At 37.3% G+C, this 24,000-nt stretch overlaps 2 protein-coding genes across 7 annotated transcripts in view; both read right to left on the bottom strand.

The window, feature by feature from the left end:
* Positions 541-7,640, bottom strand: LOC109842704. 2 transcript variants are annotated; one of them, XM_020411564.1, is made up of 11 exons: positions 7,320-7,640; positions 6,636-6,725; positions 5,859-6,494; positions 5,742-5,788; positions 5,477-5,665; positions 5,246-5,337; positions 3,681-3,740; positions 3,477-3,546; positions 1,750-1,953; positions 1,194-1,287; positions 541-1,124 (listed from the first exon to the last, which is right to left on the bottom strand). In XM_020411564.1, exons 3-11 carry the CDS (start codon positions 6,439-6,441, stop codon positions 826-828), a joined length of 1,638 nt encoding a protein of 545 aa, XP_020267153.1. In that variant the 5' UTR covers positions 6,442-6,494; positions 6,636-6,725; positions 7,320-7,640; the 3' UTR covers positions 541-825. The 2 variants fall into 2 exon arrangements, with proteins under 2 accessions (XP_020267153.1, XP_020267152.1); XM_020411563.1 differs by having other exon boundaries at positions 5,742-5,812; positions 5,883-6,725.
* The window catches only part of LOC109840450 (carboxyl-terminal-processing peptidase 1, chloroplastic-like), a 38,847-nt gene continuing 24,149 nt past the window's right edge, over positions 9,303-24,000 (bottom strand). Inside the window, exons 9-16 of one of the 5 annotated variants that reach the window (XM_020409111.1) lie at positions 15,946-15,984; positions 15,790-15,852; positions 14,924-15,053; positions 14,771-14,832; positions 14,509-14,579; positions 11,794-11,833; positions 10,626-11,663; positions 9,303-9,637 (exon numbers count right to left, since the gene is read on the bottom strand). In XM_020409111.1, the coding sequence (XP_020264700.1) occupies positions 14,780-14,832; positions 14,924-15,053; positions 15,790-15,852; positions 15,946-15,984 (285 nt within the window). In that variant the 3' untranslated portion in view covers positions 9,303-9,637; positions 10,626-11,663; positions 11,794-11,833; positions 14,509-14,579; positions 14,771-14,779. The remainder of the gene's footprint in view (positions 9,638-10,625; positions 11,664-11,793; positions 11,834-14,508; positions 14,580-14,770; positions 14,833-14,923; positions 15,054-15,789; positions 15,853-15,945; positions 15,985-24,000) is intronic. The other 4 variants (XM_020409107.1, XM_020409106.1, XM_020409109.1 and 1 more) reach the window with 4 other exon arrangements.

Genomic DNA, 24,000 nt, shown 5'->3' with positions numbered 1-24,000 from the left:
AAGTGTTATATTTTTCTGTCACTTGCTATACTTTTTCTAAGTGGTTAGGTGTAGAATGTGGCCAAATGTTTTAACCATTCTATTTTGGCTTTTTTAGACGCTAATGTCCTGATATTTCATTAGCCTATAAATTTAAAGTTTTACTCTAATTTATTTTTAAATCCATTCACTTTTGAAAAAGGATTTTTACACAATTTACTTAAAATCCATCAACTTTGTGAATCACCTAAGATATAGCGTAGTCAGAATAATCAATTTTAAACCTAGTTTGTATATTAGCAGTTTGATATTGGTGTGAATTGTTATATTTTATTTTAACTTGTTTTATGTTCGTTCAAGCAGTTAGCTGTATAGTATATTTTTAAAGTAAAGCTTATACGTTTTTTTTTCCTTGGCTTTTTTGCACACAGATGCCACAACATTGCCCGGGTCAATTTTGCTTGTCAAGGCCTAGAAAGCTCTAAACTAAGCTTTGTGGGTGTCACGTGAAAAAATTCAAGAGAAATTCTCAGTAAATTCTAAAATTTTAGGACACATAAATGCTACCAAAAACAAGTGAGGATATATGTAAGTGCAAACTAGAGGAAAGTATTAAGGTATTGAAGTGCGCATTAGCCTTTACATTAAATGCTACAAAATTTGCTTTCCAGAAGCGGAAAGATTCAGCACGGTTGACCCCAAGGTAACAGGTTGTCTTTCTTGCAAAATTCGCATGAACCAAAGGGACGAGAATCATTCACAGATAATGCAATATGGTGTAATTCTGGCATCCATAAAAATAACTTTTCAACTGAACTCTCCTACGGACCACAAAAACATCTATTTTCATGCAATAAGCACATAGTCCGTATCATAAATCATATCTGCAGCTGTTGGCGGCAAATTGTGTCTATAAACGTTTCCGCTTCCCTCTCTGACTTTAGCATGAGTTTCGGCTTCGTGTTGAAACATCGATACAAGCTGTTGAAGTTCTAATTTCCTCACTTGAACCTGCTCTTCGGTAATTGGCTTCTTTAGTCCAAGATATAGCATCCCGAGTCCAATGAGAACAAATCCAATGAAAAAGAGGACCCCAGAAAACAAGCCAAAAGCATATGGAGTCCCTTCTGCCCCTGGTATGCCATCTACGTTAATCCCAAAGAGCCCCGTGATGATGGAGAGGACAAGGCCAACACCCCCAAATAGTATGCCATCTACGTTAATCCCAAAGAGCCCCGTGATGATGGAGAGGACAAGGCCAACACCCCCAAATATGGTTAAGTTGTGAGTAACTCGAAGACTTTTGTCCTGATTACCAATGAAGCAACAAAAATTTCAATATTTCGATGAATATTGGAGTTTTGGTCTCCTGGGAGAGAACTTAAAATAGTAACAGAGCAATCTTGGTTCAAATCGTACAGACATCCATAAAACAGATCTAGAAAAGGTCTTGGTGCAAAAAATAAACACATATTTTTTTACCCATTGAAAAAGACACTCAACTTTTGGCAGATATTATTATAAAATTATGCTGATCATATCGTTGGAGTTAAATTACCAAATTAATAGAGAAAGTACAATCACCAAGCTAATATTTTTATATTGGGTTTATTTTACCAACTTTCCACTTGAAGTTAACACAAAAAGAAAACTAGATGTTATCTTTCTTAGAGCATCTGAACAAAACCTTCACCATAAAAGCCCACCAAAAATCCCAAATCAATTACGTGCAAATTAAATATAATGTTTCAAGGAATATTTTGCATATACCTGCAACCATGCACGGACAGTACTCTGCAACACATCCTGAATTGTAAAGAGGCGTTCACGAACAGCTTCTTGTTCCTCCAACATTTCCCTTGTACTCTTTTTTATTCCCTCTAACAGGCTTCTCGTGTTAATACCCCTCAAGTGTTGGACAAGCTCAAAGACAATCTCCTCCCTTGCATGAAGGGACCATTTAACTCTAATAACCTAAAAGAGTTTCAAATAAATATGTTACAAACGCTAAATAAAAGACTACACTATCAGAAGATTTCAGATAAATTTTGTATGAATCATAAAAGTAACACGTGTCAGATTTTGACCCTCCCCACTAAATCATCATGATTGTGCAAGTTATAATATACGATCGTCTAAAATTAACAGTTTCCAACTTTTTCGTGCATCGTCATGTTACAGATGCATTTTTTACATTTCACTACTTGATATCAAAATGTTCGAAGTGCAAGACCGTGAAGGTATACGTGTGAATCCTGTTACTCAAAGTTGCATATATGTTGAATAATTAAGAAAAACCAGAAATCTGGGTTTTCTAAGCGACACTTTCAGGTTATTCTGGCTCTTTATTAACTTCATGTTTGCCAGTTTTAAGTTTTTTTTTTCACCATGCTGTATGTACTATTCTCCAAAATTTATGTCGCTCTAGGAGAATGATATTATTACGGATACAAAACCTGACTCATCTTCTTTCAATGGTCTCACCAAAACAGACAACAATCTGATAAACCGATTGTAACAAAACTTACCCTGTCACTAAATAGCAAGTAATGGAGATTCAAAAATCTATTGAACGACTACCTCTTCTTATTAGTCATCTACGACTTACTATTAGTAGTTCTGTCTAATGGCCATGAACCGAAAGGTTAGTTACATTATGAAAGCAAAGTGCTATTTATCAACAGGTAAGGAGATTTAAGAAATTGCCTAAGTCTTCTTCAACATGTAGCTTTCGCTCCTGTGGCACTTGGCCTTTCTTGCTAAACAACTTGCATTACCAAGTCCAATTTCCAAAAATATGATTGGAACAAGTAGTTCCTAAGAAGTATCCTTAAACAAAACAGAAAGGGAAAAATCAACAATCGTAGATGCGAGTATTTTGTAGTAATCTGGTAGTATCTGCACACTAGGTGATTCACATAAATTAAGTGCATGCATACATACGAAAGAAAGCTAATGACTCCTATCTTATCAGTATCTCAAGCCAAGACCATCAAAATCATAAAGGGAATGTGCTTATCTATGAAGGTTGTGTGTGGTCAGAAAGAGGTATGCACAGCAAATTAATTTCTACTAATGCAGATAGCACATATGTTGCTATATGGCTATGGAAATTCCAGAACTTCAAATTTTGACAAACATAAATTCAGGGGATCTACCGATAGGAAAAAGACAAAACAACAAAAGAAAATTATTAAGCAGAAGTAGGTACTTTAAGTCCCTGCTGAGCACAAACCAATATCTGGAGCAACTTATTCATAATAAATAATGACATGAATATAATAAACAAGAGATGCAAATGACATACAATAAATAAAAAAATAGAATGCATTCACAGGTCAATATCTCTAAAATGGGGGAAGTAGACCAGTGCATAAAATTATAATAACTCCAGCATCGCTATGTATAGAAAGTACTGTGAAGACATGATGCCAAATCTAAATCTTGTTTTTAAAGAAGATGAAGGCTTTACAAACCAGAGAAGTACTTCCAAGTACCTGTGTCGCTAATCTTCTAATCTCTTGGTTTAATATTAGACTCAGTAGATTAAGATCTTCACGACTTCTCCTGGTCCAGAGATAATAAAAAATTTATGAACCAGCAAGACAAAAGAGTATAATCAAGATATTACAAGAGCTGATATTCTTAAAGAAATACTGTTTCCTAACATGCTATGATTTAAAGTGAGCACCTGATTGTACCTATTTACAAATTTCAACTCAATTTCATCTGCTGCTCCAAAAACAAACTTCCGAAACAGCCTGTAAACATCCAAATAACAGCGCTCATAAGCAAAACTCAAAACGTTGGAAATATTTATAACAATAAGCCTGTAAACATCCAAATAACAGCGCTCATAAGCAAAACTCAAAACGTTGGAAATATTTATAACAATACGTGATAAGATAGGGCAGCGTAGGGGTCATTGAGTGCGAAAAATACTAATGCCTGAAAGATTATGTCAAGCAAACCTGTACCAGTGTGTACTTGAGCACATGATAATTGTTGAAATAAAAGAAAGAGAGAAAAGATTAAAATTATACATAAATTGCAGAAATATGGTTAGGAAGGTGAAGCAAATTCGATATAAAAATGAAAGAGTACAAAGTAAATCAGATATGATCTATACTGATGCACATGCACAAACTACTACTAGTCATGGTAGGCTCACTGTTATAAATAGCGGTAAATAGTCCTGCAATAGCGACGCTAATAGTGTTAGCGGTCCCTTCCCGCTAAGCTACACTGTCGCCCAATAACGGTGACATATTACGAAATATGCATTTTTCGCTTGCAAAAGAGGCCAATATCGCACCACAGTAGTGAGTAACAGGCGATTGAGGGCAAAATCCATTTTTTATCGCAATTTAAAAGCGGTTTGACATTTATTTATTTTTTAAAGTTAAACTTGACCCGCAACAACTACATCCCACTGCCTCCCTCGCTTTCCGGCATACTCCTGCCGCCTTCCATAGCCTCTGGCACCTCCCTATGGCACCTCCCTCAGCACTTCATCTCACCTCCTCTCGCCGTGAGCTCCCTTTTAATATTTATATATATCTAAATTAGATCGTTATTTGACTTTGAGCTTTTTACAGCTATTTTGCTGTAATAGCCCTAAATAGCCTTAGCGATGCCTCACCGCTACACGATGCTATCCGATATCGATAACCTTGGGTAGGCTATCATAACACGGTTAAACTCGTTTTCTTTAACTAAAATTTGGCTACATATTCTAGTCTTGAAACATGGTGCAATACTTGGTTAAGAGCTGCATGGGAGATTGTCTCATGCTTTTTGATCTTTCGAAAGCTGAAAGAAACCTCCAAGGTCGACATTATAGTTGTGAGGAAAGATAAAGTTTTGTGCTTTCGGGGCGCCACAGATCAACATCCTAGAAGCTGGTCCACAGCACCTACCTCAGGAATTCGTCCAAGTAGGCCGTAGTTGGTCAGTGGTCATAGAAGTAGGAACAATAATGGAGGGAGAAAAAAAACTATTCACCTCTCTCCTTTTTTTCCCACACAACTAATCAAGATATTTCATACTCAGGTTGAAGAAAATGCAGAAAACAAGAGGAACTTGATTTAACTTTGTTTGACAAATACATATAAGATCCAATTTCATCAAGTCAATCTTTATTGTTTGGAAAAAAGTCTATCACATCTCAAGTTTTTTGACAATCAACATAGAAGACAAATGCAGCTTAAAGAAAAATATTATAATTTAAGATTGTTGCTTAGAATATGTAATGGAGTTAAATTACCTATCATCCCATCGAGAAAGTCGGCATGCCAAATGTGCTATGACTTCATGAACTGACTTAGGAGCTGTACTCCCACCAGCAAGAAGAAGCTCCTGCAGAAAAAGTATATTATAGACAAATGAACTGATCATAATGGGAGAAGCCAATCACTGGAGTCTGGACGTAAATAAAAAACTGGATAATCCGCAAAGATCAATTTTCTCAGGGCCATCTCTTCTATGTTTTAAATACCTGAACTTCTGTGATCCCCAGGACATTTATGTTCGATGCAGAGCCTTTGACATGCAATGCAGTTACTAAAAAGTTTTGAGCTTGCCAAGATCTAAGCACAATAGGTATGTCATCTTCGTCACAAAATGGGTCACCAACGGACTGCCCCAAGAGCTCAAATAACAGACCACCTGCCACCCTAACTGGGACCTGAGCAAATTGCGTAAGCATATGTCCATCTAATCATGAAAGACAGTATTAAAACATGACGCTGAATAAAGATTACCTCATATAAAAGGTGCTTCATGCGTTCACTTATAAGCCGGCTTTCATCTCTGAGAGCAATACTGATGGCAGGATGCAGCCACTGAGCACTACTTAGCCAGGATTGAACGGCTTTCATCTCTGAGAGCAATACTGATGGCAGGATGCAGCCACTGAGCACTACTTAGCCAGGATTGAATGGATTGACATGCAGGATTAACATGACACCACCATGTGGGCCCCGTTGGACGCTCCCAATAAGGTGCGACAACATCAGCAACTGTAAAATCGTCCTCATCCTCCTCTAAGTTTATCTGTTGCGAAGCCCAATTTGCATCAACTTGCACCATTTGAACCAGTTCTTTTATCCTTTCCCATCCGATAGGAACCCAATGGCTATCATATAACTGTGTTATGTATTGCTTCAAGGTTTCTTTATTATCATCAATGTGGGAAGCTCCTTCAGCTGCTTCATTTGGAGTACTGCTATTAAGGTCTATTAAAGATTCTGGTTCGGTTACACGATGGATGGTTCGCCTATTATTTACATTTTGAACACCTTTACGTAATTTGTTTGGACTCGTGAACCTATTTCCTCGAACAAATTCAAAAGCAAATATGAGGCCATCTTTCCAAAGATCTTTCCCCGATTCTCCTTGGAAATTACAGACCTCTTGCTTGTTATTCTTACCATTCATGAATGTAGATTTATGATTGTCCATTTTAGTTGCTCTTGTCTGCACAAGTATCAAGGACTGATGGAAGGTACCACAGGCTGAGGAGAAAAAAGAAGACAGAGAGCAGTAGTATTTGAAGTTTCAAGTCACTCGCTTTCCCAGGATGTTTCAAAAGTCCAGTAAGAATTTCAACGTAAAAAGCGAGTTATACGATTGACTGCAAAGAGAACTTTCAGCACCTTATATGAAAGCAACAATGAACTAAATAGCCTCTGCTCCGATTGGGACTAGAATGAAGAACATCGCAGTTCCAAGCAAACTTGACATACCTGAAATATATGAGAAAGGAACATACAATAGCCAAGAATAAGATGAAACTTTAACGTTACAGAGTTACATCCCTGTAATAGTTAATAAGGCTAGTACACAGAGGCCATTTCGTAAAACTGGGTGAAAATTCCATTAATACTGACACATACATTTCCATCAACAATTACAGTCAATTTTGATATTCCACAAATCTCCAACAAACACAAGCTCACAGACTCCCAATCATTGATAACGTGCATTTAACATAAGATATTCTCTTAAAAAATACCCAAAATTTTCACAAAGGCCCACACTCGGTTTCTTACAAATCTACAGCATTCACCAGAGTTTTGTATGCTAAACTATTTTCAGTAAACTAGATAATAATAAGAATAATAACAATAATATGAGAGAGAACAATGTAATATCATGTGATCCGTAATAAAACCCACAAATTCTTGTAACATGCAAATCTTTTCTAATAACCTGTAAGGAGGAGGAGATTGAGGACACCAAACAGTGCCAAAATCAAGTAAGAGAACAAGGAATCATAAGAACTATTGATTAACAAAGAGAACCCCAAAAAAATTTAAAAAAAAAACATAGATTTTTACCGATGAATTTTTTGTGATTTTGGCCTCCGAGTGATGGAGCGAGTGAGATATTGGATTGCGATGGCGGTTTGAAACGGATGAAGTGTAGTAGTAATGGACTGGGGGACGACGTTCCTCCTTTTTTGTTCCACACCCTTCTATAATTCTCGCACTTGAAATTAGTAAAGCTGCTGACTTTCAAATTCAATTTAAGTCCTCGTCTTCTCCAGCTTTTTTTCCCTACCGCCCTTGACTGCAACTTTATAGGCCTCGAATTAACTCGGTCTAGAAATCTGGTAAAATTAATAATTACAGCTTTTCGGTTGCAACTCACAGAACTTGCTCTCTCCCTCTCGTCTCGATAAAAAAAAAACATCCTTTGGCGATGGCTTGAGTCAATGAGGCGTAAAGAGATTTCAGGTATAAACTTTTAAAAAAATTCTATTTAGAAAGTCTACGTCCTAAGAGATTCAGATCCTCTTTAATTAGGTGGCAATTGAAGAGAGTCTAATTACTATAGCTCTTAGCATGTGTCTAAATTTGAGGAGATAAGATTATGTCATGTAGAGTTGTCATTATCACACAAATGATTCCCACAATAGTAATTTTCAAAACTTCAACAAAATAATTGAGACCTACATGGCATAATCTTGCACAACAAGAATCATGATGATCGTACCCTCTCAAATCACTACTTAGTTGGAGAAGATCGGATCCATATCTTAAGAGATAAGCTAAGAGGCGGCTTAGTTCAGAGTTCTTATGAAAAACGCATGGAAATGGGTAAGTCGGGTCTTTCTTTTTTTTTTGGAACAAAAGCATTTACTCCCTTTTCCTATTCCTTTGCTTGATTCAATTAAAATGATAGTAACACACTTTATATAAAAGTGCTCAAAAGTGGTGAAATTTTAAGAAACTCGCATCTTGGCATTTTTGAGTAATATGCGCTTTGCTATATTTTTTGTCCTCATCTGAGAGATAACCTTATCAAGGGTTCTCGCATTCATATTTTGTATTAATTCCTTGCTCACCCAAACTAAAGAAATGGTGTTTTTTGGTAAAATATTTCTTTCCCATTTTTCACTCTTGAACCAAACTCAAGAACTTAAAGAAAATAGCATTCAATCATCGTTTTGTTTCCATAAAAAGAATTGTTAAGAATATATGGAAAAGCCTTTTTACTGCCCTTTTATATTCCTTTTATTTTAGTAAACTGAACCCAACAGCTCTTAATATACAAGAGTTGAAATAATATGGTCTAATTCGATCATATCACTTGACGAATAATAACGTTATGAGTAATTTTATTGAATTCTGGAGAATTTTTTGTGCAAATAGAAAAAAAATAAAAAAGAAACTCTCAGAAAATACTTTGGGGCATCAAAGTCAAGAATGAGGTAAATTTCAAGGTTTTTAACTTCAAATACAGAAATTTTAAAAATTATCTGTGCTTGTTGAATGCTCTAAAGATAACAATGAATCTTCCTATTGATGCCTACAACCAGCACCAAGATAACATTGAATCATCATATTGATGCCCACAACTAGCACCCCCTATGTACGTCACACTTATATAGCAACAAATACAAAATTTTGAAATAACTTGGTCCGTAAACATTCTAACTTACAAAACTATAAATTTGCACCTTATTCAATTAATCAAACATTAGATTTAGCATGAAATTTATTTATTGAATAAAAAAAATCTGTACAAATTTTGCCACTGGTCCGAGCACAACATCTGTTTTGAGAACGTTTTTCCTAGAAAAAAAAAATAGTCCCATATTTTAAAGGATAACTTTGTGTTTGTTTTCATGCAACAAATATTGCAGAGCCTTTACCGTTGCAATTGTAACATTTGTACCGCAACGATTCAGTGTGCACAAGTATAAAACTATAACAGCATACCTACCTTAAGTCATTTCGTATTATGCTCTGAAGTTTGCTCATCGGACTTGAGAGTGCCTTAACATTGAGTTAGACTAATTCTTTGGAACAGAGCAGTGGTTAAATGTTAACTAGAACATGGAATTGCGTAGATATATAAGAGATGACGAGGTATTTTGTTTTTCCCCAAGCATTAGATACTCAATCAGAAACAAAAGTACTAGTTATGGCAACACTGAAAATATTGTTTTAAGAGAAGCGAAGAAAGCGCCACAGTACTGAAACAGTTGCCATACATCACGTGTCTTGGATATTTTCTCTATCAGAAAAAGAGTGCTACTTCTAAATGGAAAAGGTGTATATACTGGATGCAGATTATATTCATCATCATAAAGAGCAGTTACCGGCCTGTTGATCTGCGAGTTAAGTAGCCAGACTGATTGCTTGATTACCTGTTATTAGGAAAAGGAAAATGATGAGCCCTTTGACAATATGAGCTTCTGAAACGAAAATAAGAACAATGACAGATTAGGAAAAGGAAAATGATGAGCCCTTTGACAATATGAGCTTCTGAAACGAAAATAAGAACAATGACAGTGCAACAATACGCTAGGGAGCTCCCCTTTGACAATATGAGCTTCTGAAACGAAAATAAGAACAATGACAGTGCAACAATACGCTAGGGAGCTTTTCATGACAGTCTAGCAGGTTGATTTTGCCCAAACGCCTACGTTCAGTTGCCTAGCATCTAAATCCATTCAAGTTGCACATGCAAGACTCGCCACCTTAATTGGTGTGCTACTTATATTCATATAAAGGAAAGAAAAGGAAAAAAAATTGGGTTAATTGTAGATACATACATGTATGGGGTTAGCCACTTGTAACCCTAAAAAATTTTATTAGCATTTAGACCCATGACCCCAAAACGTTCTCTCTTTGTTATCTGACTTGTCACAGTGGGTCTCATGTGATGTCAATGTGTTTGCAGAAAGGTCCACTGATATTTTGTTTTATCACAGAGAAAAGCCCGATGTTGAAATAAGGTCCTGTGAGGATTCCAACTGCTAATAAAAAAGTTGGAGAGTAACAAATGAGTAATCCACTGTAGTACACGGGGTGTATCTGCAATTAAGTCAATATATTGTTTGCCATGGATTCAGAAACATGAAGCAACAGAAGCCCTACTCCAAAGCAGGGCTCGTAAAACAAAGGGAAGCAAAGGGTTCAAGTCAACTAACACAAGGCACAACTCATAAAAACTAGGTAGTTTGTCTTCTCAGCATTACAGCATAGTTGAACACCAGGATATCAACGATAAATGAAGAATTTAATGTTTGTGCTTGATCTCTAAGAACATGGGAATGCTGTAATATCTTACATGAAATGCAAAAAAATGAAATCACCCTATAGTAATTCTACATCCACAAGGAGCAGGCTAACCATTTTTCTGTGTGAAGACGGATTGTTCACCAAAGCACACAGCTGCAGGAAGGAAGCTCCTAACCCTTAGATTGCCATCCGAAGCTAACCAGAATCACTTTGCAGTCAAGCACATCAATGACAGCTACAAAGAACTGTCAATTTAAAGAGCCTCCTTAAAAAAGATCACAATACACTGGAATCAACGATCAAGGAACCCAACTAACCACATGAAACTAAATGGCACAACATCCATTCCTCATGCAACAAGAACAATTTTCTAAAACTGAAATAATTAACTATGATAAGTCATCTGCATATTTCCTATTTCTTGTGAGTCCAATAATCTTAAGAGTATGATTCCTATCAAAATGCGCCATGGTGGGGGGCAATCTGAACCATATATGAGTCCTGCAAATTACCAAAATACCTCCCACAATCCTCGTCAGTAGGTTCAGAACGCCCCACACTATGTGGGGGTGTTCTGATAGGATTCATACTCATAAGCTTGCAATGGTACATCATCTATATTGCACCAAAATGCAGGGAAGGTTCTTGGATCGTTTCTAACATTTACCTACACCAACACATGCAATATTGCAAATACGCAGTCATTATGCATGTGTTTGGACAGCACATAATGCATAATCAGATTATATACTGCATAGTTAAATTATGTCGAAATGTGTTTGTGTGTGTGTTACACGTTTGAAATTGAAATACTTCAAAAGAATATGAAAAAGAAAAATGATAAAATATTTGAAACACGCCCTATTCCACTCAATGGGCTAGACAAAGAAGTAAGATGGTATAATTTGTTTTGGAGCACAATAAATTCACAGATAAAGAATAAAATAATGCAATCAACTTCTGCACAAATGCACACGTCTCTGGTACTGTTAATTAACATTATTCTCCAGAAATTGGTATTCTACTTCATGCCTCATTTTCTCCAAAATCATCCACTTTCGCCATATGGAAGGCCCAAAATCCACCTTTAGTATTATTTATTGAACACTAGTATTATGATACATGCGATGCGTGCATGACACAGCACATCTGTATGCGTAATAAAAAATGATATTAACTTACTAATTGATGCTGATATAACTGAGGTGTAAACAATTATTGCAAAAAATGAATTATGCGTACACTATTTCAGAAAATAACAATACAACAAACCACATACCTGTTTGGATAGTTCACTCGCTATAGCATGAACCATATATCTATTTAGATAGACAAAGAAAACAATTGAGATAATGTACTATTGAGAAATAATATTCAAGAATAACAAAATATTTTTACTACAAACGAAAATGGTTAAAAGAATAACAAAAGATTTAATTGGACAACTTACTTATCATATTCATAGATAGGATAAATATCACAAAACCCCCTTTAACTATGGATGATTATCAGATAACCCCCCACAACTTTCAAATTATAAAAAAAACCCTTAACTATAGGAATTATCAGAAACCTCCTCCCCCTGCCCCCTCCCCCGACGGCTCTTTCCTCCTTAACTTCAATATTTTATCAAAAAAACCCTTTTAACTTTGAGATTTATCTTAGGGAGTTTTCTGATAAAATCTCAAAGTTAAAAGGAGGTTTTTTGATAACGCCTAAACTTAAGGGGGTTTTCTGATATATTCAAAGTTATGGGGAATTTTTCGATAATTGTCCAAAGTTAAATGGGGTTTTTTTTTTTTGATATTTAGTGTTATCGATACATGCAAAGTCATTTAACAGCAAGAAGAATAGCATGCAACACGAAGAAGAGAAAAATTAGAAAAAGGAAAAGAAAGTAGCAGTAAGAAACTAAAGTTAATTTCTTCTTTAAAACTTAAAAGTAATCAGAACTCGTCAATTTCAAAGTCCGATCAATCGGGTTGTTGCGGATTAAGAAGAGGCAGTGAAGAGCATTTGATGCGGAGATATAAAGAAGAATAAAGTCAGTTTATCTGTCGTGACTTTTATTTAGAATGGGAACGTGGGGAAGTAGTTAAGGTTTTGAAATATCAGTTGAAATGTGGAACACGAGTGGGAGATGTGAAGTTAAAATTAATTTCCCAAACTTGCCCCTCACTCTACTCTTAAATCCTTGTCAGTTGTATGAAGAATTATTGGGATTTATTTAAAGTGCAACATACAAATGGTAGAACATAAAGTTGTACCAAAAGCCTGCCTTTTTTAATAGTAGTATAGATTATCTACTGCTGTCACAGAATTATTTCTAAAGATAAAAATTAAAAAAACTAAGATAAAAGCCATACACTCCAAAGTTCTGCAAACAACCTACTTTGCCAGAACAAGATGAACTAGATCTAGAAAATAAAAAACGAAATTGAAAGAAAATCAACAATTATGAAAATTCAGGATTAGATCCATTTGTTCTTTTAAGCTTAATTGCAGAAATCTCCTTCTGACTACTCATTAAAGTTTCATAGCATCTTAAGGAAGAATCAAGCACGTGTGAAGGAGAAAATTTTCATTTTGACTGTGTGGTATCATATGCATAACTCAAAAATAAGGGATCCAATGCATAAGCCTCTGCCTATTACAATCTGACTAGAATATACTTACTAGTTGAAATAGGGCCCAAACTCTTCCTAATACAAATCTTACCAATATGAAACAGAAGCAAGCTTAAAAGAGAAAACAACAAGTGCTTCCTTAAATTAACTTCTAATTCAATCTAAAAACTTTCTGCTATGTTGCATGGGTAAGGGTATGGAACACGGCAAATTTGTAAAAGGTAGGGTACAGGGCATGGCTATATTAGTATTTATATACACAAATATTATATACGTGAATTAATAATTTGTATCAGAACAAGGATGAGAACTAAAATTCCTATAACATTTTTATTTTTTTTAATTATGTGGATCATAAATTAGAAAATCACTAGTTTTTAGACTAGATATTCAAATGACCCTTCAGAAATCAAAATTCAGAACCTGACCTTCATCCAACGAGTTTCAAGAAGTGGATGCGAAGTGTAGGATATAAGTCCAAAAAATGTATGATTATTAAAAGGTAGTGTACGGGGGACATCGCTAAATAAATATTTATATGCACATATAATATATACTAGAACTAATAATTTATATGAGAACAAGAGGAGGAGAATAAAAATTCCTATAACATTTTTATGTTTCTTTTATTATGTGGATTATAAATTGGAAAATCACTAGTTAATGGACTAAACCTCCAAACGACCTTTCAAAATCCTATTTGGGAACCTGACCTATGTCCAATGAGTTTCAAGAAGTGGATGTGAATTGTAGGATACATGTATCCTATTTGGGAACCTGACCTATGTCCAATGAGTTTCAAGAAGTGGATGTGAATTGTAGGATACATGTACCAAAATGTATGATTAGTGTTCCAAATTAAAACTTGTATAATCAAGTAGATACCCAAATAAATATTTGCATAAATGCAAGGAATATCAAAGGAGTTTGGGTACGTGTATGGATATGGGTATGTGTCGGGTATGGGTACGGCTTCAGATTAGAAGTACCCAGGCTTAAAAGAGAAATATCCAATACAAGAATCAACACTCATTATTAGAGAAATGATAGATCATAAACTCAAATGTCAGAAATCAGCTTTATTGCTTGAGTGCACTCTCCCTTTTACGGATTTTGAAATGCATCCAAAAGTTCATCCGATAGGTTAACTGATGACTGCATCAGGTCATAAATTTTATGTGAACACTCTTCTATAAAGAAGCAGGAAGCAGATGAAATGTTGTTTTTTCACATCCTTCCATGGTTTTAAGCATTGTTTAAATTTGTGATGGACCCTAGAAAAAATATCTAAAAAGGTTGCCCAGAACAACATATCTGATTAGGAGTTAATTCATGAATTTTTTTGGTAATTCTTAAATGCTGCATACCTTAATAGTCAATAACTCCAGCCACATGTGATCTTCATTGTTAGCTTGTCACCCACTACAATGTGAAGGACCTGATGAAAATGTACAGCATTGGATAGAGATGTTCATTCAAGTACATTCAAGAAATGGGAAAAAAAGGACCTGATGAAAATGTACAGCATTGGATAGAGATGTTCATTCAAGTACATTCAAGAAATGGGAAAAAAGGGAAAATTTTGAAGAAGCTAGTCAAGAAAACAGAAGAGAATATATAATTTAAAACCTTTGTTTATCAAGTCCTTTGAATTTGACATCGTGAAAGAGTTTCGTTGATTTCACGTAAAGCTGCAGATTTGGATATGCATGTGTTGGATGTCTGCTTATGCTAAAATCAACTGAATGAATAAAATATTTGCAAGCAATGAAAAGAAAGTACCCGGAAGGCGTGGGAAATCTGGTTCTATTCCATTTCCATTGATATCCTTGTGATTTGGCGTGACATACTTCCCAATGGTGACTACCACACCAGATCTATCATGAAGCTCGAAAACCGATTGTATCAAACCCTAGAAAGATGTTGAGAAGAATAACACAGACCAAAGATGATGGAATTCAACAAGTTTTGAAATGTGAAACAATGGATTGTAGACGCATGGTCATGGGCGGATGTACATACAAGTGGGTGGTCTCAAGTAAAACCACATTGACAAATTAAAAAATGTAGCTTATTTTATGACTATAAAGTGACACCATTAAAATAAAATAAGTGACCCATTAAACCTCAATGGCTCTAGCTCAAAATAAATTGATCCTACATTAAGATGACTCGTTAATTTAAAAGGTCTATTTCCAAAATTCAACATATCGAAGCGAGCAACATTTTTTTAGGACGAGAAAAGAAATATGTAGTGTATCCACTGGTACACTTATTTATTTAGCAAGCACTGATATCACCAATTACAATGACTTCTACAGAAAGGTCATTTTCTGTAATGCAAATTGTAAAGAATCGTTTGCTTAACCAAATGGAGGATCAATGGATGAATGGCAGCTTAATAACTTGCATTGATAAGGGGTGTATTTAGTGGTATTATGTATGAGGGTATTAGGCAACCATTAAAACACATGAAGACACGTAGGGATCAACTGTAATTCTATTTAGTTAAATATCTTTTTTGTATCTCCTTAAAGTTTAGATTTTATTGAATGTGAGAGAAAACTTAGTAACATAATTTTTTTTATATACATATTGTGACACGCCTGTGATAAATTCCTAACTCCGCCACTGAATGGAATACACACCTTGCCAAAAGTTCTCTCTCCCACAATAACAGCTTTGCAGTTATCATGAAGAGCCGAAGCAACCTACCAAAAGCCAAAAGAAGAAAAATGACTTGTCTCAGTTGATAATGCTTAACTTGGTTGTTCATGACTAGCGAAAATAGCTACATCACTCACAATTTCGCTTGCACTTGCAGTTCTGTTGTTCACCAAGACCTACATGAAGGTCTAGTTGATTATTTCCAAAAAAGATTTAGACCAAGGTGCTAAAAAGTGAGAAAACAACAATATCATATTTTTGGTGTACAAAACCTTACGTGAGTGTATTTAAGATCTTTAGTTCAGTGGTTCTTGATGAATTTAGTCATCCAGCAGTGCATGAATATAATACATATGTTGAAGTAGTATTCACATCTGCTAAAAGTTGAACTTGATATAAATTTTAGTGAATAATCATCCTTAAAGCATGTAGAGATAAGCTTAATACCAATATCACATAAATTCCCTTAACATACATCTATGTGTGCAGTGACAAAGCACCTTTGCTTTTTCATATTAGGACTCACAAGTAAATAGTCAACATGTGACTTAAGCTAAGGCTAAGCTCAATCAATCTAGTTTTGCAGACATACGGCATTGGATGTCTAATTAATGACTTGATGCTTTTATGTACTTCTGAATTTTGTTACAGAACCTTGCCAAATTGTGCAGTTAATCATCATCAATTATAATGTGTATTACATACATCCAAAAGCTCCATTTGCTGGAGGGACTTAAAACCATGTCATGATTCACTCGTAAGTTGTATCGTAGTAATCATCGGGTTTTAATTTCTGATAGATCTTATGCTGCTATGCAGAACAGCCACAATAGAACTAATATAAGTAGCTATTTAATTGTGCATCACATAGACGCATACTAAGATCTGCAATCAAATTAACATTATAGGATACTAGTATCTTATTCAAACAATTTGAAAACCTCAGTTTTCTACTTCCATGTATCGTCTACTTTAGTTCCAGTCGAATTGTGTTCTAAGGTATATCGTGAACATATTACTACAGGTAGATTACACATTTGATTTGTTATAATGAGGATGTAATTAGCATATTATTAGAATGTAAATTTTTAAGGTTGCCTTTTTATAATTAATTTTAAGAAAATTGCTTCAGACCACCAGAGATCAGGAATTTGTGCTTCCCTTTGAAAAAAGGTTAAGCTCCCAGTCGTGACCCCTTTCCGTACCAAAATCCCTAAGGAACCTGCAACCACGTCTGTCACCCTCAACCTCTCAAACAACAATCGGCTCTCCTTTTCCTCCTGCTCTCTAAAATGCTACCGCCTGCACCACACTTACCCGTCCCCGCCACCTCACTCCACCTAAAATAACGTCTGCCTTCTCCCTCTGCTGCCGCCTCAAATACCCTCCACTTCCAACTGCCCTTCTTTGCCGCCTCACTCACCCTAAGGGGGGTTATTTGTTGGGACAAATTGGGGCCAAGTGAAAAAATTGTTCTAATAGAACAATTTTATCCCTTTGGGATATTTTGAGTGGTGTAAAGTGGGATAAATGGGATAATGAGACAATTTGAGCCTTTGATTTGACAATTCATGTGGGATAATTGATGATGTGGCACCTTATTAAAATATAATTTTATCTATTAATTATTTCTAAATTAACTTATCCAATTGTTTTAGTATATTATTATAATATAAACATTATTTTACTATAAATTAAAATATAATATGTTGTACTATAATAACTAATTAATATTATTAATTATTATATTACATTATATTATATTATATTATATTAGCATGCTCTACTATATAATAATTAATATAATATATGATCAATATATTTAATATAATACATTATTTTATTTATATAAAAAATATAATATGTTATACTATAATTACTATTTATATTATTAATTATTATGTTATATTACATTATATTAGTATGCTACATTATATAATAATTGATATAATATATGAACAATGTATTTAATATAATACTTTAATAACATATTATTTAATTTAATATATTATAATATAGTATCATAGGATATAATGTATTGTATAAAATATTATAATATTTTACTTTATTCAATGTAATATTTTTTAAAATTTTATATTAAAATTAAAATATAATATAACATATATATATTACATGATAATTACAATAATATATATTAAAAGGTATCATGTTATAGTATAATATATTACATAATAGTATTAATATATATTATTAAAATATTAATATATGTTATTATATAATATTATTAAAATGTTAATATATGTTATATTTTATATTTTATGAGTGGTGTTAGGGGCACACCCCAAACCACACTCCCTCTCCCATTCGCTACAGTACTCCGGGCCCCACATGAGTTTTTAAATATAATATATTATATAATAATATATGATATTAAAATATTATATAATATTATAACAAATATGTTGTACTATTATATAATATAGTATGTGATATTGTATAATAATATATAATAAATATCATAAAATAAATTATACATATAAATTAAACTATAATAATATTTTATTTTATTACATGATAATATAATATAATATATTAAATATATTATTACTTTATATTTTATATATTATGTCATATATTTATAATATAATTAGCATGTATTAGTTAAATAATACAAAAAGGTTTGAAAATTATCCCAATTGCCTTCAAAGTGGAACAAAATTGTTCCAATATAGAGAATGAGGTAAATTTTTACTATTGGGATCACTGTTTTAAAAAACCTCCGCCTAGTCCGCTTAAGTGTACGCCTAGATCTAGACGGTACCTAGGCCGCCTAACTAGCGCCTAGCGCCTAGGCGGTATTTAGGCTGCTCACCTAAATTTTACGAGCGTTTAGGGGAGCATTGTCTGCTTACGTAGATTGCACCCTGTAGGCCTTGATTGTGATTTTATGTGTCGTAGCCTACATGTCCTCCAAACTCCATTAACCTCCAAATATGAACATCTCCACTACCTCCTCCGACCTTCTGCAAAACATCATCGACCACCACTTAAATGAAGAAAGAAAAAACCGCCCAGAAACCGCTTAGGCGCCCGCCTAGGCGACTAAGTACTGGGCGCCAAGTCCGACGCCTAGAAACGCCCAACGTTTAATGTAACATTCTAGGCGACTAACCGCTGGGCGCCAAGTCCGACGCCTAGAAGCGCCCAACGTTTAATGTAACATTGATTGGGATAATTTTTGTATATGAGGGGTAATTTTATCCAAGTGATGAAATTATCCCACTAGTGTTTCAGAAAAATCAATAACACAAAAAGATAATATTTTTGTTCCATTGTCCTAATGAATAACACTATGAAATAGAATCCTCAAAATTATTGTAGGCTGTCTAAAAATCACAATAGAAAGCTTATCCCCCATCAACCACCGATGATGGAAGTTACAATCTGACGACTTCCAGAAGGCTGTAATTCGAAGACTTTCGCGTAGATTGCTGAAGGTTACAATCTGACGACCTTCACGACAACTGATGGAAGCTCTACTTCAACAGCCTTCACAATCAACATCGGGAGTTACAATCTGACGACTCTCATATTCTCAAGGAGCCAAGACGAAGATTACAAGACAATGATCTTTGCAACGCTATGACAAAAAGAGATTACTTGGTGATAATCTCTGCAAGGCAAGACGCGGAGGTCCTCCCCGCGTCTCAACATCAAAACGCCAGGGTCGAACCCCGCGTTTCAACATCAAAACGCCAAGGTCGAACCCCGCGTCACAACATCAAAACGCCAGGATCGAACCCCGCGTTTCAACATCAAAACGCCAAGGTCGAACCCTGCGTCACAACATCAAAACGCCAGGGTCGAACCCCGCGTTTCAACATCAAAACGCCAAGGTCGAACCCCGCGTTACAAACAGGCGAAACGCAGGAACCCCGCGTTTCAACATCAAAACGCCAAGGTCGAACCCCGCGTTACAACATAAAAACGCCAAGGTCGAACCCCGCGTTTCAACATCAAAACGCTGGAGTCGGACCCGCGTTACAAACAGCCAAAACGCGAGCGACCCTCGCGTTCATCAATGTTCAGCCAACACCCAACCTCGCGTCTCAATCCTAAGACGTGAGGTTAGGGTCCTGAACGCCAACGTGGGCGTTTGACTCATTCAACATGAGTTGAACGGTTCTAAAACCGTTGCCCACGATTTGGGGGCGGTTACATCCCACTTAGGAGAGATTTAAGGGGCGGTTTCACCCCCTTAATCCTCTATAAATAACTGAAGATCAATTCAGTTCAGGGGCTCTCTTTTGGTTCGGGGGGATTTTCTCAGCTAAGATCGACCACCAGAGCTTTCCTCTAGCCTTGGCTTATTAACCGATCTTCGGTTCAAATCAACTCTTTTACAGAGTTCTTCTAAACTCGTTCAGAGTTCTCAAACTTGCCACGCAAGTTCTCCACAACGTCAAATCGTGAGGAGAAGACATCGTTCCAGTGAATCAAGACGTGCGGATCGTCAACGGAGAGCAAACTCGACGCGAGCATTCGAGGGAGGCACTCCATCGCCACCGTGAAGAACCCAGTTTTAAACAAAGAGGAAGAACCAATTTCGTTCTCCTCTCTTTTGTAATCAAGTTGTAACCGAGATCAAAGAAATACAAATCAAATTTTCTTTATTCTCTTCAAATTCGTTTTCTTCTCTTTTGTAATCAAGTTGTAACCGAGATCAAAGGAATCAAAATCAAATTTTCTTTATTCTCTTCTTTGCAATTTTCCCTGCATACAAAAGATGGCGACTCCGCTGGGGATGAGCTTCTGTGACGAAGAAGTGGTGGTGCAATCCGATGTTCATCTCACTGGAACAACTGTCGAAACTCTCGTAGTAGAGTTTGATCAAGCCAAGTTTGAAAAGGCTATCTCCTCTGGATCCCTTAGCCCCAAGGCTATGCGCAAGATCCACAAAGTCTCCAAGGAGAATAAATCTCTAACTGTTGCTGGAGTGCCGAAGAAAGTCCTCTCCTTTGGCCGCAATTTGTCGAACAGTCACTCTGCTTCCACAAAGTTTCCAAGGAGACTAAATCTCCAACAGTTGCTGGAACGCCAAAGAAAGTCCTCTCCTTTGGCCAAAATTCGTCGAACAGCCCCTCCGCTCCAGGAGCGGGCTCGGCCTCTGCTGAACTCGCACAGCGAGTTGAATATCCCACCTCCGCGTCAGCACGACGTGCTACAGGCCATAAACGGCCTATAGAGGAGACCAGCTCCATAAACGTCAACGACGTTGCTGCAAAAGCCTTGAAACAGGCCAAGAAGAACGCTGCTCGTCGAAGAAGAAGGTCTCAGCGACGAGCACAACTTCGAGAAAGTCGATTCTCCAACCAACGCGAACTTCGCGTTCGTGAGCCCAAACGCGACCCTGAGCCCAAACATGAGCTTCGCGAGAACCAGATTGAACGCGGCCCTCAATGGCGCGTTTTACTTCCAAAACGCGGACCTCAAGTCTACATTGAACGCGAACTTCAACTTCGCGTTTCCCAGTCAAAACTCGACCCTCGCGTCGACAATGAAGAACGCGACCCTCATGTCGCCAAAACAAAACGTGACCTTCGCGTTTCAAGTGCCAGACGCGACCCTCACGTTTCAAGTGCCGAACGCGACCTTCGCGTCTCAAGTGCCAAACGCGACCCTCGCGTCCTAAGTTCCAAATCCAATACCGCGCCTGGTGTATACCGTGGAGCTTCGGGGCGCTGCCCCGAACCCCGCCGGGGGGTATACCATCCCCCCCGGACCCCCTGGCCAGGGGCGCGCCGCCCCCTGGACCCCCGGCTCGCTGACCGGGCAGCGAGACCCCCGAATACTCTGCGTAGCGCGACTAGGTTGAGGGGCGGATATAAGAAGTTTATGGATTCAAGGCATCTCAACCAGATCCATATTCACCAAGAGCCAGTCCTGTCCAATCATGGACTGGGGGTTCCAGTTCAAACCTCACAATCAGTGAGTAATTCTCCTCGAATCTTTATAACAGATTCGAGAGAGTTCACATCGAGAGCAAGACCGATGCAACAAGTCATTCGTTCATTCCAACGTGAACGACTGATTCCTACGGTCCTCTCGGGACGCCAATGCTGCTCATATGCGGCCCAACTGCTGGTGTTCAACCAATTTACGAACGTTGCTTTACCCAACCAACGACGGCGTTCACACAAGAAGAAGACTTCTGAGGATGAATACCTTAGAGTCACTTCTAACATGATCGGCAGAGGGAGATCATCAGTTCCTAGTTCCGATGAGTCAGAGAACGATCAGTCTCCTGGCTTGAAAGACTTCCTGAATAAGTCTGATGGAGTTTATCAACATACTCGGACGCGAACAGGAGCCATTCCCCCTGTCAACTATCGGAGTTTAGCCAGGGGAACCAATTCCAATGATGAACACTCAGCCATTGCAGAGTCCCAGTCATCAAGCTCTTTTGTTGAACATGAGAGCTACGCTTATATGACGGGAAACCATGAAGATCTCGCGAAGAGACTTGATGAGCAGGAGGCCATGCTCAAATCTCAGCAAGAGGCCATCAATGAACTCCTGGCCCTGTTGACTCAACTCGTCGCAGACAAGGCCAAATCTCAGAAGACAGATTCGCCACTCAGGCAAGAATCTTCCCGAAGGGAAAGAACGTCTTCGTCCCGACCTCACACAAGCAAAGGGAAGGGAAAAATGGTTGATGACACGGCTTCTGACCAAGAAGCCCACAACCTGGAATCTTCCTCTGATGAAGGAAGAGAGACGGAGTATGAGCAAAATCCTCAGTCGGCTAAAATCGAGGAATTGGAAGCCCGCCTCAATGTCATTGCTAACAGAAGCGAGCTCCAAGATGAGGGAGTTGTCAGGCCCTACCCTGCCGAATGGGACGCAGCCCCTTATCCTCCAAAATTTGAAGTCCCGACGCTACAAGCTTTTGACGGCACGGGATCACCGAACCAACATATCTATCATTTCAAGTCACAGACTGGGAATGTGATATCAAACGACGCCATACTGGCTCGATTATTCATTGGCACCCTCAAGGGAGTTGCCTTTGAATGGTTCAGAAAATTGCCTGCCGGATGTATCCAAAAGTGGGCAGATCTAGAGAGACTCTTCCTGTCAAGATTCTTTGAAGAGGATACAGAAGTCTCCATCCATATGCTTCTCGCCACTAAGCAGAAGAAGAGGGAGTCCGTCAAAGCCTTCGTCAAGAGGTTTCGAACCATGGCTCTCCGGTGTTCGTCAGGTATGACACAGTCTACCTTAGTAGAGACCTGTCGACACAACCTGCAGACCAACATCCTAGCTCGAATAGAGGTTGCAGAATGCCGTTACTGGAGACAACTGATCTCTCAAGGCGAACAGGCTCAGAAGATTATTGCCAGGATCAAAGCTGAAGAACAAAGTGGGCAAGATCAGCCCGAGCAATCGGACCAAGCCCAATCTTCTCCTGAGCAATCGGACCAAACTCATTCTTCCCAGTCAAAACCAGAAGATACTACGGCCACTGAAGCTAATCCTCTTCAGTAGGATGCCGGGTCTCCAATAACTATCACGTTAACAACTACCTCTGATAGTCAAGCTCGTTAGATTGTGGCCCACTAGGCGACGTGCCATGTCTACCCTTTTTCCCCATGCACTTATTCAAGACTGGGGGTTGATTTATTTGTAGTTCATTGGATTCTGAGTAATAAATTTTCTGAGTTGTTATGTTTAATAAAATACCTCTGTCAACCACAGAATCTACCAAAACTATCACGTCCATCAACTTGTCAATCCGATTCAATAGGATGGCAGGTCCACAAAACTATCACGTTAACATTTACCTCTGATAGTCAAACTCATCAGATAATAGCCTACCTGGTGATGTGACTCTATTCCGACTTCATGGATAGTGCCTCACTAGGTGATGTGCCTTGTCTACCTCTTTTTATTCCCCTGCTAAGTCTTAATCAAGACTGGGGGTTGGTTACTTGGAACCCACTGGATTAAGAGTAACGAATCTTTCACATCGTCGAGTTAACATTACACTTCTGACGATCATAATCCCCACAGAGTATGCATTCAGTTAGCATCACTCCTAATTTGTCACGTTAACAGTACACCTCTGACAACCCACTTATCAATCCTCGTCAATAGGATGATAAGCCCCCAAAGTTGCTCCAATCGCAACACAAATCTTGTCACGTTAACACTACACCTCTGACAAAATC

The sequence above is a fragment of the Asparagus officinalis genome, chromosome 5 (assembly GCF_001876935.1).
Source record: "Asparagus officinalis chromosome 5, Aspof.V1, whole genome shotgun sequence".
Classification (NCBI taxonomy): Eukaryota; Viridiplantae; Streptophyta; class Magnoliopsida; order Asparagales; family Asparagaceae; genus Asparagus; species Asparagus officinalis.
Note: the sequence above shows the minus strand (reverse complement) of the source record. Positions and strands in the feature narration are given on the sequence as shown.